The sequence below is a fragment of the Anomalospiza imberbis genome, chromosome 1, assembly GCF_031753505.1.
Source record: "Anomalospiza imberbis isolate Cuckoo-Finch-1a 21T00152 chromosome 1, ASM3175350v1, whole genome shotgun sequence".
NCBI lineage: Eukaryota > Metazoa > Chordata > Aves > Passeriformes > Viduidae > Anomalospiza > Anomalospiza imberbis.
This window is the reverse complement of record NC_089681.1, coordinates 136,360,419-136,377,136: the sequence shown is the minus strand read 5'-3', so window position 1 is coordinate 136,377,136 and position 16,718 is coordinate 136,360,419. Positions and strand designations below refer to the sequence as shown.

Below are 16,718 nucleotides of genomic sequence, written 5' to 3'. Positions count from 1 at the left end.
AGCCAAATGGTGTTCATTCAAACAAGATGTAACCCAGTTTACCCATAGTTGAGTGTCTTTTGAATTGAAGATTATGTTCTGCCAACAAAAAAATTTAAACAGGCTAAAAGAATAAATGCTTTGTACTTCTTGTATTTGAAGACCAAACATTTAGGATAAATGTATTGTAGGATTCTTTGTGCTTTTTATAATTGCTGCACAATCTTAACTCTGCCTTTCTTCTCAGTATTTTTCTGTGTTCATATTTGAAACTTGATTGCCCACCTGCAGGTAGTTACAAGTACAAACAAAAAATAAACCAGACCTATAGAGTTAAATTAGCACATTAGCATTTTTGTTTAGAAGTCTCCTGTCCTTACAAATCTTAACTTCCTGCTACCACAGAGAAATTAAGGAAACCTGAAGCTGGATGACATTTGAGTCAAGTTCACATGAGACAGAACTGGAAATGGATCTGTCCTTCACTGCAAGACTATCCTTCTTCATTTTCCAAATTACCTTTATAGAGATACTATTATCTGATTGTTTTGTAAGACAATTGAATTTGATCATCTTAAATTTCCTTCTGCATGAACATAAGTTACCATTCAATCTACAAAACTCCAGAGCATAAAAACCTGCAAAATAGTATAAATGTTGATTGCTGTGTGGGGCTGTTCATCACTAAAAAATGAAGAGTGTTTAATATATTCACTGCAGTGCTGACTATTGTACATCACAATTTCTTGCTTACTAAAGTAAAGTATAGTTTAAGGAATAATGCAACTTGTTTGTGGTAAGAAACTAGAACAGAGCTGCTGGATCAAATTTTAGATTGAAAAACATTTAAGTAAAATGCTTGCTGGAAATATTTTTGAAAGAAGGTCAACAAAAGCAAAATATCTTAATCTGATGCTGGGCTGTTCCAAAGAGTTGAGAATGTTCTTGTAAGTGGCCCTGGTTTTGAGCTTCCTAAGTAGTATAATAGAGGTGAGGCCCCCAAAATCTTGATTACATTTCAGTTAAAATACGTACAAAAACACAGTGTATATGATACTGGTTTTCATTGTTATAGTTTAGCATTTTTGGCTACGCTGAAATCTTTCTAAAATGAATAAAACCACCTAAGCTTCCATTGCACTTGTGTTTCCTTTTTCTTTTTTCCCATTTGTCTTGTTACAGCTTTGTTGTCATTTCTTAAACCTGTTTCATGACTATTTTCTTTGGCACTTCCTCTCCCTTCTTACCACAATACATTTAATTGGTTGTATTTTTTCTTTACTCAGTGTTTTATTTGTTCCATGTTGCCTTTTGGTTTGTGTTTGGGTTTTTTTTCATTTTCTTACTGCTCTTGTTTTCCTACTTCCCATCAGATTTCCTCCTCTTTAGACTTTGACCTCTTTTAGTCTTTTATTTGTCCCTTCTAGCTGAAGACCTTTCCTTTCTCTGCCCACTTCCATTTAGTGAAACTGTATTTGCCCCAGTTTTTCATGTCTCAAAACTTTGGAACTTTAGGCACATATTTGCTGCATGCATACAGCTACTTCAGATGTACAAAGTGTATTTAGTAGTGCATCACAATACAAAGTTTCCTGGCAAGTAACTTCTGACTTTACTAGGGACAGGCAAATAGCTCTGGTAAAGGTCCTTGTAAAGTTCAAACTGGAAGCTACTTGCTGATGACAGTTTATAGCTGCATTAAGGTATGAAAACCCAGTGATTTCCAAGATCTTTCCATTACATATTTTCAACCTTAAGAGTAGCCCAAGAAAGTTAAGAGCAGTATTAAGAAGGAAGATTTTTAACAAAACACAAGAAGTTCAGAATGCCTTTATCTTAACATTAAACGTCAGCTTGTAGATGTTTTGGCTTGTGCTTTCTGGGTTCAGCTGCCTCACTTGGGAATCCTAATGTCTTTAATTTATGGATAAGCATGTTCCTTTCCTGGCAGGGGTAGCCCAGAAGCCTGGATTCCTTTGAGTGTTCTCAGCCCTGATGCTGTAACTCCACCATGTACCACACCTGCAGGACTCCTGTGAGGTCTGCAGTGGTCAGGGTTGAGCGAGTGCAGACCTCTGTCCATGTGTACATAGCGACCTCCTTTGCTCCTGGTCTGGGTTTTGATGTTCATAAATGAGGGTTTACATGTTGCCAGTCTGAAAATACCAGACAGTATTTTAAAATGCACAGACATTAGTTAAGTCAAATAACTTTGTTGAATTCAAAAAACTTTTAAAACCTATTTATGTGAATTGGCCTTGAGCGTTAGTGACTTGTTTTCAGGAGTTACATTGCAGTCTATTGAAAGTCATGGAAAGGGAAATGCAGAAAAATTTGTCATACATCACAGAGAAGGAGAAAAGAGTTAATACCTGGAAGCCAGCCTGCCATTCTAGATCCAGCTTTAGGCCATTTGTCAAGAACTGGGAGCTTATAAGCTCAAGAGAGAAGAATGGATCCAATGCTTTCACCTTCAACTCACAAAACTGTCTAAACTCTTTTAAAAAGGCACCAGATGTGGTCAGCCAAGGAGTGTTCACCTTAGAGGACTTCCCAGCCAACTTAAACCATATGGTTGCCTTGACCATAGAAATAAACTTTAAATAAGATTCAGAAAAGTTTTCCAAATTAATATTTTAAAATGGAAGTCCTCAAGAAAAATGGTACCAAGAAATGATTGTACAAAAAAGTATTTTTCCTGTAGCAGAAGAGACTGTTACGTCCATTTCATGACATGAAATGAGAAGAGCTCTTCCATGTGGTCATATATGCCAGAGAATTTTGACCTAGCCTTTGTTTTGTACAATAGTTATACATAAAAGATTGTAAAATAGCTCTTGAGTAATTTTTCACATTCTGAGAAAATACATGCTTCATGGAAAGTCTTTGAAATTATTGTATTTTAGGCCTATTTATCCACATTCTAAATTTGAATGAGAAGTAGATTGTTAAATCTCTCTATAAATCTTAACCTTAGTATATAATATCTTTGTGAACAAAAATTCATTATATTTATCTTGCTTTTCTGTATAACCCTAAAGATGATTACAAAAATATATGTTTTCTACTGTCAAAGCAGCAGAAATTTATTGATTTACTATAGGTAAGGGGAAAGTCTTATGTAGATCTATTATATCAGGATAATGTCAGAGAAAAGATTATAAGAGTATATGAATTCTTTCAGCAGGTTTTCAGCTGCAATTGTAGACTCTCCAAAAAAAGGAAAAAAAAAGCCATAGCCAAAAATCCTTTTCTAAATCCATCTCGAAGGGCAGTCCCAGCTCATACTTTAAGTGCAGAAAAATACTGAGATCATGTTCATGGTAGTGATTCTTAGAAATTCTAGGTTAAGACTGATTAATTGGAACTAACAAACTTTGCATTTAATACCAAAGAGCTCTTCCATGGCGGCAGGGTAGGGTTATTTCTATCAAATGAATAATGGAAGAATCACATATGGGAATTTAAAGTGCACGTAGTATTTCAGTGCCTTTTTACATCCTTTTCTGAGTGTAGTTAAACTCACTACTGGTATGTTGGTATATGCCTCAATATAATAGGTACTGTCCAGAGAATTTGAGAGTAGCTTACATACCTGAATTTTTTCCTATTTATGAAGTATTAAACAATAATACTTTGTCTTTTTGGCTGTTCTAAGATGAGGAAGCGGTTGAGTGTGGTAGGTGCATTTTTCTTCTTCGATTTAACTTTTCTTTCTTAAGTTATGTTTTCACTCCATTTAATGATTTCCTTTCCTATTTCTCCTTTGTGCTTCTCAGAGGAAATTGAAGGTACATGTATAAAAGTTTCCCTGAATAGCCCAATAATTTTATTTAGAGAACATGTGTTTAGAATTAAATTGAATATAGTCCAGTGTTTCTAGGAGATGTTATACATATGATGCTTTTATATTGCCACCAAATACACTGAATCATGTTTTAAAGTAGATAAAAACACTAGAATATTCCTAGTTGCTTCATTTAATGATCAGTAATTTGAACTGTTGTTTTAAACTGCTTTCTCTCTCTTGAACTTCTGCAAGATATGTATAGAAAAGCAGTATGATAGAATAATACTGGCAGCACTTGGGTGGGCTGGGATGGAGAGAGATGGTTCCGAGTTAATTACATGGCCATGAGAGGTCTTGAGCTTGTAACTAATACTGACAGACTGTTTCTCTGAGGTGGTAGAAGGTTCATCTATGTGGTGTCATCGTTACTGTTTTCCCTGAGTTTCCCTCTGAGTGTAGCCTGTTATTGTTATGTTTGCAGCATATGTTAAAGTAATAGCAGCTGATCTCTTGTGTTTTTTTGTTTGGTTTGTTTTTTTTGTTTTTTTTTTTTTTAGCTTAAGAGGCTTTTGTTTATAAAAGCTTTAGAAACTGTAGCTCATATTTTTGATCAAAGGGCCTCTGGCATGTAAAAATATACATTATAGCTATTTTATATTAAATGAGAGGATGTGTTTTTGATCAAAAACCTTTCTGTCTAATCCAGTGAGCCAAAACATAAAGCTAAAGTTTGATAATGTATAGTTTACAAAAAAGTTTGATTTACATCAAATTGTTTTGCTTTCTTTTAAGTGGCATATTTTCTATTAACTGATAAAATTTGAATAATACAGTGTTAGAATTTTTTTAGAATGTTTGTTGTCATCACAACTTTTGCTTGAAAAGGTAAAAAGATCAGTGTGCATGCTGCAAAATCCAAGAATATCTCCAGCTAAAATATAAAACAATAAATATTGTTTTATGTTTTTAAGAAAATGGCTTATTGAAGGCTTTTTAATGCTATGCTTTGTACAGTTGTCATTTGTAAAATAATTTCTTCTGTATTTTTTGCTGGGCTTCTAACTATTCTGCTTTATTTCTTGGCTCTTATTCTGTATGCTTTTACCCTTCGTCCAGAAGATGCTGAATGTGCTGGTCACAACAGTGGATCATATCTAGGTGAGCAATTGGTTACAAAAGACAATTTTGTTCCTTTCTTTCAGCCTCTTTTCCCTGGAGCTACTGTGTCCACTTTGCTTTTGGGGGTAATCTGCATACAAATGTCCTTACTCTGCATGACAAATGCATGAATATGAAGGTTTTAAACATGGCTCATTGGATTTGACATAAAGGGTTTATGTAGTGTATGCCTTTACCTGGTTAAACATAGGCTAATAAAGTACTGGTTGATCTTAAAGTCAAAATTTTTGAAGTACATGAAGCTAGCTATGTGTTTAATGAAACTAAAAGGTTGCTGTATCATGAAAAATTATTTAAAGACACTCTAAAGGTTTTATTCAAGTTTTGTGTACACATTTTTTCTTTGTACATGTCTATCTAACCATTTTGGGAGAATCCAGTAAGAATACAGAGCAAATTTGCAGGCACCAATTCTTTGTCCACATTACAAAATATCAGTCATAATAACTCAGTTGCTTAAATTTAGCTTTAAAGCTGGTCTGAGCTCAATGTGTCGTTGTGGGGAATGGTGGAAGAGGAGGGGCAAAAGTCCTTTGGCTTCATTTTCAAGATTCCAAATTTCAAACAAAACTAACATTTTAAAAAGGGGAATGTTCCATGATACGTTTCAACTTTTTAATTTGTGCCATTTTGAAACCTATGTAAAAATATTTTAGTTGAAACTGTCCAGAATTTCTGCCAGCTGAAGGCTGGCTGGAGCAGATTTTGTGGCAACCAGCCCTTTTCCCAAGACATTTGTCCTCCTAATACAAGAGAAGTGGGGAGAAACTTGTCAAAGTACTTTAGTATTTCCAAGCTAGTGGGCTCACTGAAACATCCTAGACCAATAGTGCAAATTGGAGTTGTTTTCACATTGTGCTTTAATGGTTTTAAATGTGGTGTATAAACTACATCAGGTACACACAAAGTATATAATTGAAAGAACTCTGACCTGTTTACAAAACCTTAGCGTGGTATAATTCCATCCTGTGCTTGTGGAACTTGTGAGTATCTGATCATGCTGAAAATACACTTCTTACCTTTGTCAAGTAGTCAACTTAGTTCATGTTGAATTGTAATTGTATTGAAATACTGGGTATGTTTGGCAAATGATAATTTGGTTGTGATTCCAGATGAAATTCATTTTCCGTATCAAATAATTTCTTTGAAACATGAACAATACCCCCCCCCCCCAGTCTTTTCTTTCTCTATGTAAATACATATTGCATAAATTCTTAGGGTGAGACTACCATGGTTTTGCAATCGGATCTTAGTGGGCTGCTGCTTTATTTGAGAATGAAGGTAGCAAAACAAAATCCACCTTTTCTAGGTACTATAGGCTTTTTCACTGAAACATTTTAGTCCATAGTTGCCAAAAAGTTAATTTTTTGTATAACTCCGTAGTTACCGAAAAGATATGACCATCTTAGGAAGGAGGCGTCTTGAGGAAGAAGCTACTGTTGTCCCAGAAGCAAAGAACAAAATAACAAGATGCGTTGTAGTTTACTTAGGCAAAACTTTACAAAAATTACTCAGAATTGCTAAGTACAGTTCAGGCAATGGCTTCTTTCTTGAGAGCTTCCATGTAGTGGAATGTTGTCAGCAGTCCAGAGGTGGTACCTTCAGCCATCTCATGCTGGGTGTGTGGTTTTGGAATGAGATATCAGAGAGGAGAGTCAGAAGGCAGAAAAACTAATGTTAGGACGAGTTTTGGGGTAAGGACACAAATGTGTTCACTGATTGTGAATAGGTAGCTTTTTGGCTTAGAAATTAGAGGTTCCTTGGAACTCTTCACTAAGAATAATTTGTTTTAAAATTTTCCTATCTTAAGAACAAGCAGGTAGGCTTTTGACAGTTGATGTTATCATTCTTCTGCATGGAGTAACAGGACACAGTGATTTATAATTCAAACTGTCTTATGCACTCCAGTGTCTCCTTGTTTCACAAACCACATATATGGCTCTGGCACTGCAATCTGTGAACCCGATCACTCTGTGAACACCCGACCCTCTCTGAAAGGATATGTACTTCACCCACATACAAGGTGGTCATGAGGAGCACAAGAGGAGACTGTTCAGAAGGCAGATTGTCTGAACCATTTTGGATCAAATCTTTTCTAAGCAAGGCTATACTGCTATTAATTTGAACCCTCTCCTCTAAAGTGACTCAGATAAATGTAATGATTTTTCACCAAATTCTAATATTTAAGCCACAGTATGGTATTGTATGTTTCTGCTGTAATTTCCTGAGGAATTGCTGAGGAAAACGATAGGAGTTTGCCTTTGCCAAGCTTAAATTCTGGTTACATTGCTTGAACCTTTATGAACATACAATAAATATAGATGAATATCATCTGTTTACTATTCTCAATTTCGTCTTTAAAATCCAGACATAATCTAAATTTTTATTAACCCTGTCTAAATGTGCGAGCTGGGAATCAGTCCAGAAGCAAACATAGTATGAAGTCTGCTCTGTGTTTGTGCAGTTCCTGTGGAACAATAGAAATCCTCAGTATACAGGCCAACGTAAAAAGAATACCAATATTTTGGGAGGAAAATAATATCCAGAAATATCTAGTAAAAATATTACGTTCATAGAATCCTAGATAATGACCATGGTACCAAACTTACTTTTGTCAGTAATATGAATACAAAGGATGCTCTTAAATGCATTTACAATTAAATAGAAGTTGTTTACTCTAAGATGAAATTAAATTCAGCAAAGAACATATGTAATTTAAACATGTACTTAAGCACTGATTTTAATGAATGAAAAATAACAAAAGTCCATGTAAGTGCTTTATAGCGTTCTGGAGTCTTACTTGTGAATTTATGAAACATGCATTAATTTATATTTTATCATTTCTTGTTAGTGTAGTCTGTCTGAATTTGAGAAAATAATTTTCTCGTTTTATTAGTGTATTTGGACTGAAATTTACACAACATAGTTGAAATCTCATTCTTCAGAATTCTGTCATTAAATGTAAATAAGCACAGCTATTTGCTTCATCATCCTTTTAAAATACTGCAAGGCAGGCAAGTTCACACATTGTGTGTTTTCAGTTTGGATTCTGTGTGAGGCCCCAGTGGATTTCTCTGTGTAAGTGTAAGGATGTTGTTCCGAGATGATGAAATGTATACTGCTAATGGTTAAAAGAATAATCAAACTTTTCTGCTAAGGTGTTTTTTTCATTCTTAGAGATCTAAGCGATTTCTCTTTGATTGTTAGGCCTTCATTAAGTTTATTAGTAATGATTTTTTATTTCATATTGAGAAGTATAAGTTTTGAAGACATCAGTGGTTTGAGAACATTTGTTCTTAATATTTTCTACCCAGAGCCTGCTCTTATTTCACCAAATCTGTTACATTCCAACAGCAGTTTATGGGTTTGCATGTTCAGTAAGCTCCTAGACGTGTAGCTGTAACCAGTGAGCTGGTGCAAGCTTCTCAGTGGTCAGGAGATTATGTCGCTTTGGTGACAGAATTTTCCCCTTTTATTTTATAGTCTGCATACTTGGCAGCTAAGGTTAATCTCTGCTGATACCCATATTCCACAGACAGTGTAGCCTGCAGCTCCTTTCATATTCATCAAGTTTTATATTATCAAATATTCTAGGCAAACTATACATTTTCCTTTTGTTCTTTATAGAAATTTACTTTTAACCTGAATCATTTTATAGAAACCTTTTCTGCTGCATATTAGTATTGAGTTTGGTTCTCTGTAGTAATCATAACTGTATTTTTAATGATGTTCTATTGCTAATTTAAATATATGAAGTTTGGTTTTCATGTTTTCAAAACTATAAAATATGCAAACGTTAGTAGAATATTTTTTGCCTTTTCATAAATGTTTTTATTCCTTAAAAGTACAATATTGTTTCAGTTCAGTTGAATATTTTTGTGCAGTCATAGTTCCCAACATAAAATGCAATTACAAATGCAGACATTCAGTAGAAAATATTTTTTAGCATTTCTATAAAACAGCTTCTAGGTCACAGTAAAGTTAAGCCATATATGAGAGGACATATAATGGCAGATGGTGAGCAATGAAGATGCTTTCAGGAATGCAGCAGCAGTATCATAGAAGTGTTGGATATATTTGAAACATCCTTCCTCTTGGAACTGTATGTTTTCCTTGGATTTGAATGCTATTTAAAGCAAACTTCTTTGAGAGTCTGGGCTATTCAGATGGAGTTTGAGGAACAGTTTGAAAAACTTTCAAATTGACAATAGTCATAAAGTGGTGAAGCAAACAGCATACCACAAACTTTTAATAGTCAGTAGTTTTACAGAGCATCTTCACCAGCACATTGCAGAGAAGTCAGCCTTATTCTGGTTTCTGTTTTTCTCACGTTTGTTCTTTTTAATTAGTATATTTTATTTTCTGTAATGTCTAAGTTCTGGTTGAACTTCTTATTGAGCTTTCTTAATATACAGGACAATATTACTATTTTACCAATTAGTTTCACTGGCAGAAATATCAAATATTTTATTCAAGGAAACACATGTTAGCAGTGGAATCATATCACCTGACTCTTTGTTATGTTTTCTGTGGAGCCTGTAAAAGTGACAAGGGACAAATCAGCCTGAAGACAGAGCTGAAAGATTTTCTCCTTTTTTCAAGGAGTGGAAGAAATAAAATTCTTAATTAATCTATCACCTGATAGTTTGTTAATTAGATCTGAATAAATTGGTTGGAGAAAAGAGGAACAAGTTACAAATGTTCTTACCAAAACCTAAAAGTGGAGATTGAATTGATAGGAAGATTTTGCAGAAAAAATACTTTTCCTAAAGCTTGCACAGTTCACCATTTAAGTGGAGGTTGAGAAGCTGTTCTAATGACATTTTGAGACGGGTGATCAGGGGCATGGAGCTGTTGTTAATTGTAAGGTCAACACCAAACTGGAATGGAGACTATTGATGTAGCTTCATTTGTTCATTCTTACTTCTTTGCCTTTTCCAGATACATGGATTCTTGGTCTTGTAACAAAGCTCTTAATTTTGTAAACCATTTAGTAGTCAATGGTGAAGAATTATTCTTTATTTTTTCTCTATTTTTTGTTTTTCCATAAAATTATTATAAAGGAAAAAATGCAACAAACAGAATAATTGTCAGGGTTTTGGGCAACTTCTTTTGTTGGTGTTTGGGTTTTTTTAATCAGGAACATTTTAGATGAGACGTCAGGAAACTTGTAACTTACTTCATGTGTCTGTAGTCTGTATTGCTAAAGCTATTTTTAACATTTCTTTATAGCTGTCTATACACTTAGGCATAGTTGTGATCAAGAGAACATCCTTGTGTCATGATGGACTTCACCTTAGGGCAGGCAAGATCTCCCAGACCCTCTTGTGGGTGTGTAAGCTCTCCAACAGAGCATTTCTGTTTCTGACTGCATCCACTTCAGTGTCAGTGTTATTTAAATAATAAAATAATGCAACCCAGTCTATTTCATTATGTTTTCATATCTCATATTTTGATCTTTTTTCTATGTCAGCCCACCTTCTACTTAGTCTAGACTATACTGTACTTCTTAAAAATACCATCTGCCCTTTTTGTGGGTGCTAGCTCTTCTCCTTTGTCATAGATTTTCAGTTTACTTATTCGTATTTTGAATATAAATGGGTTGGCATCATGGTATTCTCAAACAAATTTTTTCTTCACCTTTTGTGTGTATGCTTGTGTTGTAGATTCCCATAGGTATAGGGGCTGACATCAATTAAAAAAAAACTTGGTTAACATCCTCTATGGTCCAGGTTCTATGATGATTTATGCTCAATGAAACTGTACGTGTGCAAAAAGCTAAGCCTATAACTTAGCCTTGTAGCATTTTTCTTCAGATCTGGTGCTAAATATTTGCAGAACTGAATCTTGAACTTGTACAATATTAGCTTTGAAGAAGAAATTATAATATGACTACTTCTCAAGCACCTAAACATAAATGCTCTTTTAAGAATATGAAAACATTTTGCTGAAAATCTGGGGTGACCAAAAGTTTAGATGTTTACTGTCCCATGAAGTGTTCTGGGGAAAAACACCAGCAACTTTTCCAGGATTTAAAGTATAGCTTGTATTTTACTCTACTACCACCAGACAGTTAAATCAGGTTTGCAGTCTTCACAGTCTTTCCTATACTTCCTTATAGAACAAAAACGGTGTTGGAGAGATACCAGTAAAATTTAATGTAATGCAATATAAAGGATTTATCTGAAAAACTCTTAAGGTAATCATTAACAGAGGACTAAATTAGTTTTTAACATGTAGTGTAAAACGGGTGTTTTGTGCTGTTCTGCTTGAAAATGCCAATGATTTTCTCCTTTGAGAGTGCTTAAAAGCTATGTGAAATTTCAAGTCTTCTCTAGAAGACACAATAGATATCACACAGTTGATGCAATTATAGATTTAATAGCAATATTGACTTTTAATTTCATAATATGGGTACTGTATTGTCTAAGGTGTTTCTAGTGGTTTGTAATTCAACTATGAGTGCTTGGATTGACTATTAAACATACTCAGGAAAGGTTTAATGCACTTTTTTAGTATACTATCAGCATGGAGCTAAGCTCAAGAGAATTGTTCAAGGAGTTAATTCTCATTAATCCATGCAACCACCAGATGTGTTTCTGTCCTATGCTGTATTTGATGCCTGTGTGCCATGGTGATTCAATAGACGTGCATTAGATGTGGTATGAGACTCCAGCTTGCATGAATTGCCTCTTGTATATATATTAATTTATAAGATATTCAAATTGTCTAAATAATCTAAATATATTAACAATTTATTAACAATTTTAATAGCAATTATATTTTGCAGTTTGTTATTGCAGAGGTTCTGTTTTTATTTGTAATCTTAATTTTGCAGTTTAAATAGGTACCTGATATAGTTTAAAAACATGGGAAATGTCATTCTAATGACCTGGCTTATTAAACATATAATACACGTTTTATTCCATGCTCCAATCCTTGAATGCTTGGAAGAGACTGTTTTCAAATGTTTTAAGAAGATTTATTTTCTTACTTTGAAAAAACCCTGTTCTTACTGCAGCTGGTTTTAGAAGAAGCTTTCGTCTTAGCAGAAAAGATAAAAAAACAAACAAGTCCATGTATGAGTGCAAGAAGAGTGATCAGTATGATACAGCAGATATCCCAACCTATGAAGAAGTTGCAAAATATAGACGACAACCTAATGAAAAATACAGGCTTGTTGTTTTGGTTGGTAAGTTGTTTTCTTTATTTTTGACCTGGTGAAACAGAAACCTGCTGATTAGCACTGTGTTTACTAGAAAGTCATTTAGATTTGAAGGGATCTCAGGAGTTCACCTGGTCCAGCCTCCCAATGAGTGAGATCAACACCAGGTTCTGAGCGGGTTGCTGATGGCAGCGGCTTTGGGAACCTGTCTTCCGATCGTGTCTTCCCTGTCTTACCTCACACCTCAGTAAAGAGGTGGCTTCCATCTTTTCAGTGAGTGTCAGAAAGGTGCTGGTGGCTCCCCACAAGACATCTCTTCCCCAAGCCAGGCAAGCCCAATTCCCTCAGTCTCTCTTACAGGTTCAGCTCCTGACCATCTTCGAGGCCCTCTGATGCCTTTGATCCAGTTTATCAACAGTATTTTAGTGCAGGGCTTGTTGTGGACAGAGTATTCCTGACAAGGGACTGACAAGTGCTGAGTGAAGGGGAAGAATCATTCCCCTCTGTCTATGGGCCAGGCTTTTGGTGGTACAGCCCAGTCTCCTATTAACCTTCATTGCTGCAGCAAGCGCTGAGGACTCATTTTCAGCTCTGCCCACCTGAACCCCAAGGCCCTTCAGTCCCCAGCCTGTAATGCAGAACTTTGTCCTCATCAAATTTCACTAAGTTCTGCCAGCCTGTGCCTGGAGCTCTCTGGATGGAAGTCCCGCCCTTGAGCAAGTCACTTGTATCACCCACCTTGCCATGGGATAGCTTTGTAAGGGCCCATTCTGGGTTGTTAGTATGGATGTGAAACAGAGTATGTCCCAGGGAACTCCCCTTATAATGAGTCGTAGAGCACAGACCTATAACCCCTTCCCTTTGAATATGCTCCATTTTTTCACCTGTCTAGTAGTCCACCTTTGTAGACAGGATGTCTCAACTTGCATATAACGATGCTTTAGGAGATTGTGTTTAAAGCTTTCCTAAACCAAGGACAGATGACATTAAAATACAGCTACCATGGTTACAAGTCTGAATGTGGCAGTCAAGCTGTACTAAAACGCAAAATAATTATGTTGATATTCCACTCTTGGTGATCAGTCAATATATCTATGTGGAAAATAACCCCAAAAGAACAGGATAAGTACCTGAGGTCAACGAAGACAGACAATAAAAGTGAAGAGAAACAAAATCACCTACTGAGTTAGAAAAAGTAAATGGACAAGTAGTAAGAAAGGTGGATTCAATGAGGACCTCTGTAGGCCAAGTATGAATGTAAGCACAGCTGCAGAAGATTCAACATATTATCTTTAGTCAGCTTTCTGTTCTTCTATAATCTGTCATGGCTTCCTCACAGCATTTATTTTATAATCAAAATGCTTTGCTTCAGTCTCCCAAAAAGAGACGAAGTGCATTATCTTAAGCTTTTCAAAGGTAACAATTGGAGTACCGATGAGTAACTATCGCTACAAATGAGTAATGTCTCATAGATTATCGTTTCCTTGGCAGTAACACATAGGCTGATTCTTCATTAGTAAAATTTCCTCCATTCTGAAGGAATGGAGGCAGAATGAATGCAGAGCAGGGAAATATGACCCTCTGTCAGGGACTGTTAGGAACTGTTGAGTAGCTGTGTTTTTATATCGCTCATATCCAAGGGAACATTAAATTGAGTTTTTAATAAACAGTTTTGTCACTCTCCAGCACTAAAAATCAGCCACCTACTAGTGTGATCGCTGTGAGATTTTGGGTTATGTACAACAAGTAATAACATGGTTGAGTTGATTTTACAGTTACATCAACAGAGTGTAGTGCAAAAGTGTGATAAGTAGACTTTTTATAACAAATTGCATATGTCTGATCTAAGGAATGCCTAGAGAGTCCATTTGATTTTTGTTGTAATAAATCAAATGAAGAAAGAGTGCTTTTTCAGTAACAAAAGCAATTCAAAAATTTATTGCGGACTTCAGTAATTCTAATGTTTTTTCTCTGGATATTAAGAGCAGCTTAAGTCTAGCCAATACCATAAAAATGTCTTGGGCAAAATGTGGAAAAAACTAGCAGAGCTAAGCAATACAGGTAAAGTAGAAGCAAACACATTTTTAAAAGCTTTTTGTATGCCAGTAGCAGCATTCCATATAATACATTGAATATAGTAGTACCAGGAAAGAAAGGAACATATAATTAATTTATAGCTATAATTGGTGGAGGCTCTAGATGTCTATTGTGTTATGCTAGGTCTAAATATATTATTTACTGTTTAAAAGGGGACATACAGGTTTGGTTTTCCCCTTTTTTAGGGGAAGGGAGTTTGACAGCTTTGAAACAAATTTCACTTCATTTTGAATTGGTCTAGTCTAATTTAAAGAACACAAATTGCATGCACAGTAATTTCAGTGCCCTGTTGTGTGATACACACTACTCTCAGGTTCAGCTCAATATACCAGTTTGTCAGGATTTTACCTTGCCTGCAAATGTAAGTTCATTAATAAAGCCCTGCAAATCCTTGGGGCTAAAATAACGTCATCTGAAGCAGTAATTATACAAACATTTCTGTGTGCTTTTAATTGTTAGGACTGTGATGAGTCTGCTAAAAACAAAATTATCCAATGTTATGTTATCAGTCTGCTTCTAGTAACTTGCTATTCCCAAGCTGTCAAGAAATCCTTAAAGTCTTCCACCACAAATATTGCCTGCATCCTAAGCGTTACAAACCTCACAGCCCTATCAGACCAAGGCAGAATAGTTTAATATGACTTGTATTATTTAAACACTAGAATTTTCATTTATATTAGTGAGGGAAAAGCCCTGCTCACAAAGTCTTCTGCTCTGGTTAAAGAGCCAGAGTAGCATAAATTTTACGTCCTTAGAGTTAGAATGAATGTGCTACATGCAATAACTTTATCTGGCATCGTTTCAGCTAAGCCAGAGCTTTCTGAAGGGGCAGGATGAAGTGAAGTTGTCAGTAACAAACCATGAGCACTTGTCCCCCAGAACACACACTGTTCTGTGCATTCAGTGTGATCACTGGAGGTGTGCAGAGCCTTTCAGGTTCTGTGGTCACCCATGGTTATGCCTCTGTCCAAAGTGGGCAGTGGTGGAAGCAAGGACCAGAGGTGTATAACCATGAAGGAGAAGTTGTTACTGGTGTCTGACATGATCAGAAAAGCCTCTGTCTCTGAATGAGACTGTCAGTACTTCCCAAAAAGATGTGCTTCTGGTCACTACTGCAAAGAAAATCTGGAACTGGAAAAGCGCTCCATTTGTTGTATTTTTTTTTAATACATCACCTCTGGTTTTATCATGAAGGAGTTATGATGAGGTCAGATTTATTTCAGAGCAAAGGAGGATGAAATGAAAGGGCCTTTTAACTCTCCACCTCTCCTGACTTAGCTTCAACATGTTCAGTGGCTTGCAGCATCTTAATTGGTCTACAGCAGTAGTGAAGGAAATGGCCTACCATGGCCATGCTACTTCCAGTCAACTAACAGGACAATGAAGAAAGAGACCTGTAATTGCTATGTGCATTAAAACTTCCTGACTGAAGTCATGGGAAGGTCAGCAAGGTTCAGGAACAAATACATAGGATGTAACTTAGTGCCTGGCATTGCCCATGAGAACACCAGTATGAACTCACTGATCCTACTTCAGTGAACAGCACATCTCAAAGCACACTCCCACTGCTCATTAAAATGTACAGAAACACAAAAAATGAGGTTCTCCTTTCCTGCCACACTGAGCTGCAGTCAGACATGCATGTGCAGCCATTGCATTATACTGTACTAGGAACTGAGCCACAGAGGCTCTCTCACGGCATGTCTCCTACTGGGTTCTTGTAATTCCAGCAGGGATATTGTCATCTAACTCACAAAATCTTTTCTGAAAGACCACTTTCCTTTTCTTTTCTTTGCAAAAGACTACTAGGAGCTCATTATCTCTCTGTAAGTGAAGAATGGCTGGTTGACTTAAACCTCCCAAGACCTAAACTTTCAGTTTTTTCAGTTTTCTTCAGACGTGTCTGAGAGGTACAAAATTTAGTGCAAGTTTTAATGATTGGTAGTTTAAGTCTGCAGATGTCTCTCAATAAATTGAGGTAGGCACTGCAGTCCACTTGTGCAGGATTTGACCATTAACATGACTTAACATGCAACAGCAAGCAGCATAAATGTTCCTTTAAAAAAGTAAGCAAAGTTTCTCTAAATCTGTCAGCATAACTGTAAATATTGCTGCCTGGGGTGATTTATAGTAAACCAAAACTACACTACAGACATGGATCCTGCATGCCTTATATTTGACTATAGGAATCAGGATTATCCTTTTAAATCCTGACACTTTATTCTCTTTTTGAGTTCAAATTATGTTCAGATGCATAACTATTAGAAACTGGCATCTTTCTCTGCTGCATGAAAACGAAAAGAATATTTAGAAAGGAATTGTATATTAACTTGGGAGAGGTAGTATAAAAATCCACATAATGGATGGCTTTGCTGAGCTGGAATCATCCTTCAGTGTCTATATGCTACAGTTAAAAGAACTCTGTGACGACAGCACTGAAAAAGAAGACTCTACACATTTCAGTAGTTCAATTTAAAGATGATTTTAAAATGTTAATCTGGAAGGGGA

General features: G+C 35.8%; 1 protein-coding gene across 4 annotated transcripts in view; it reads left to right on the top strand.

The window, feature by feature from the left end:
• Positions 1-16,718, top strand: part of MPP7 (MAGUK p55 scaffold protein 7) — a 145,521-nt gene that overhangs the window by 119,924 nt on the left and 8,879 nt on the right. For 2 of the 4 annotated variants that reach the window (XM_068172306.1, XM_068172314.1), the window contains 4 exons: positions 3,638-3,658; positions 3,759-3,770; positions 4,886-4,927; positions 11,970-12,140. In XM_068172306.1, the coding sequence (XP_068028407.1) occupies positions 3,638-3,658; positions 3,759-3,770; positions 4,886-4,927; positions 11,970-12,140 (246 nt within the window). The remainder of the gene's footprint in view (positions 1-3,637; positions 3,659-3,758; positions 3,771-4,885; positions 4,928-11,969; positions 12,141-16,718) is intronic. The other 2 variants (XM_068172323.1, XM_068172333.1) reach the window with 2 other exon arrangements.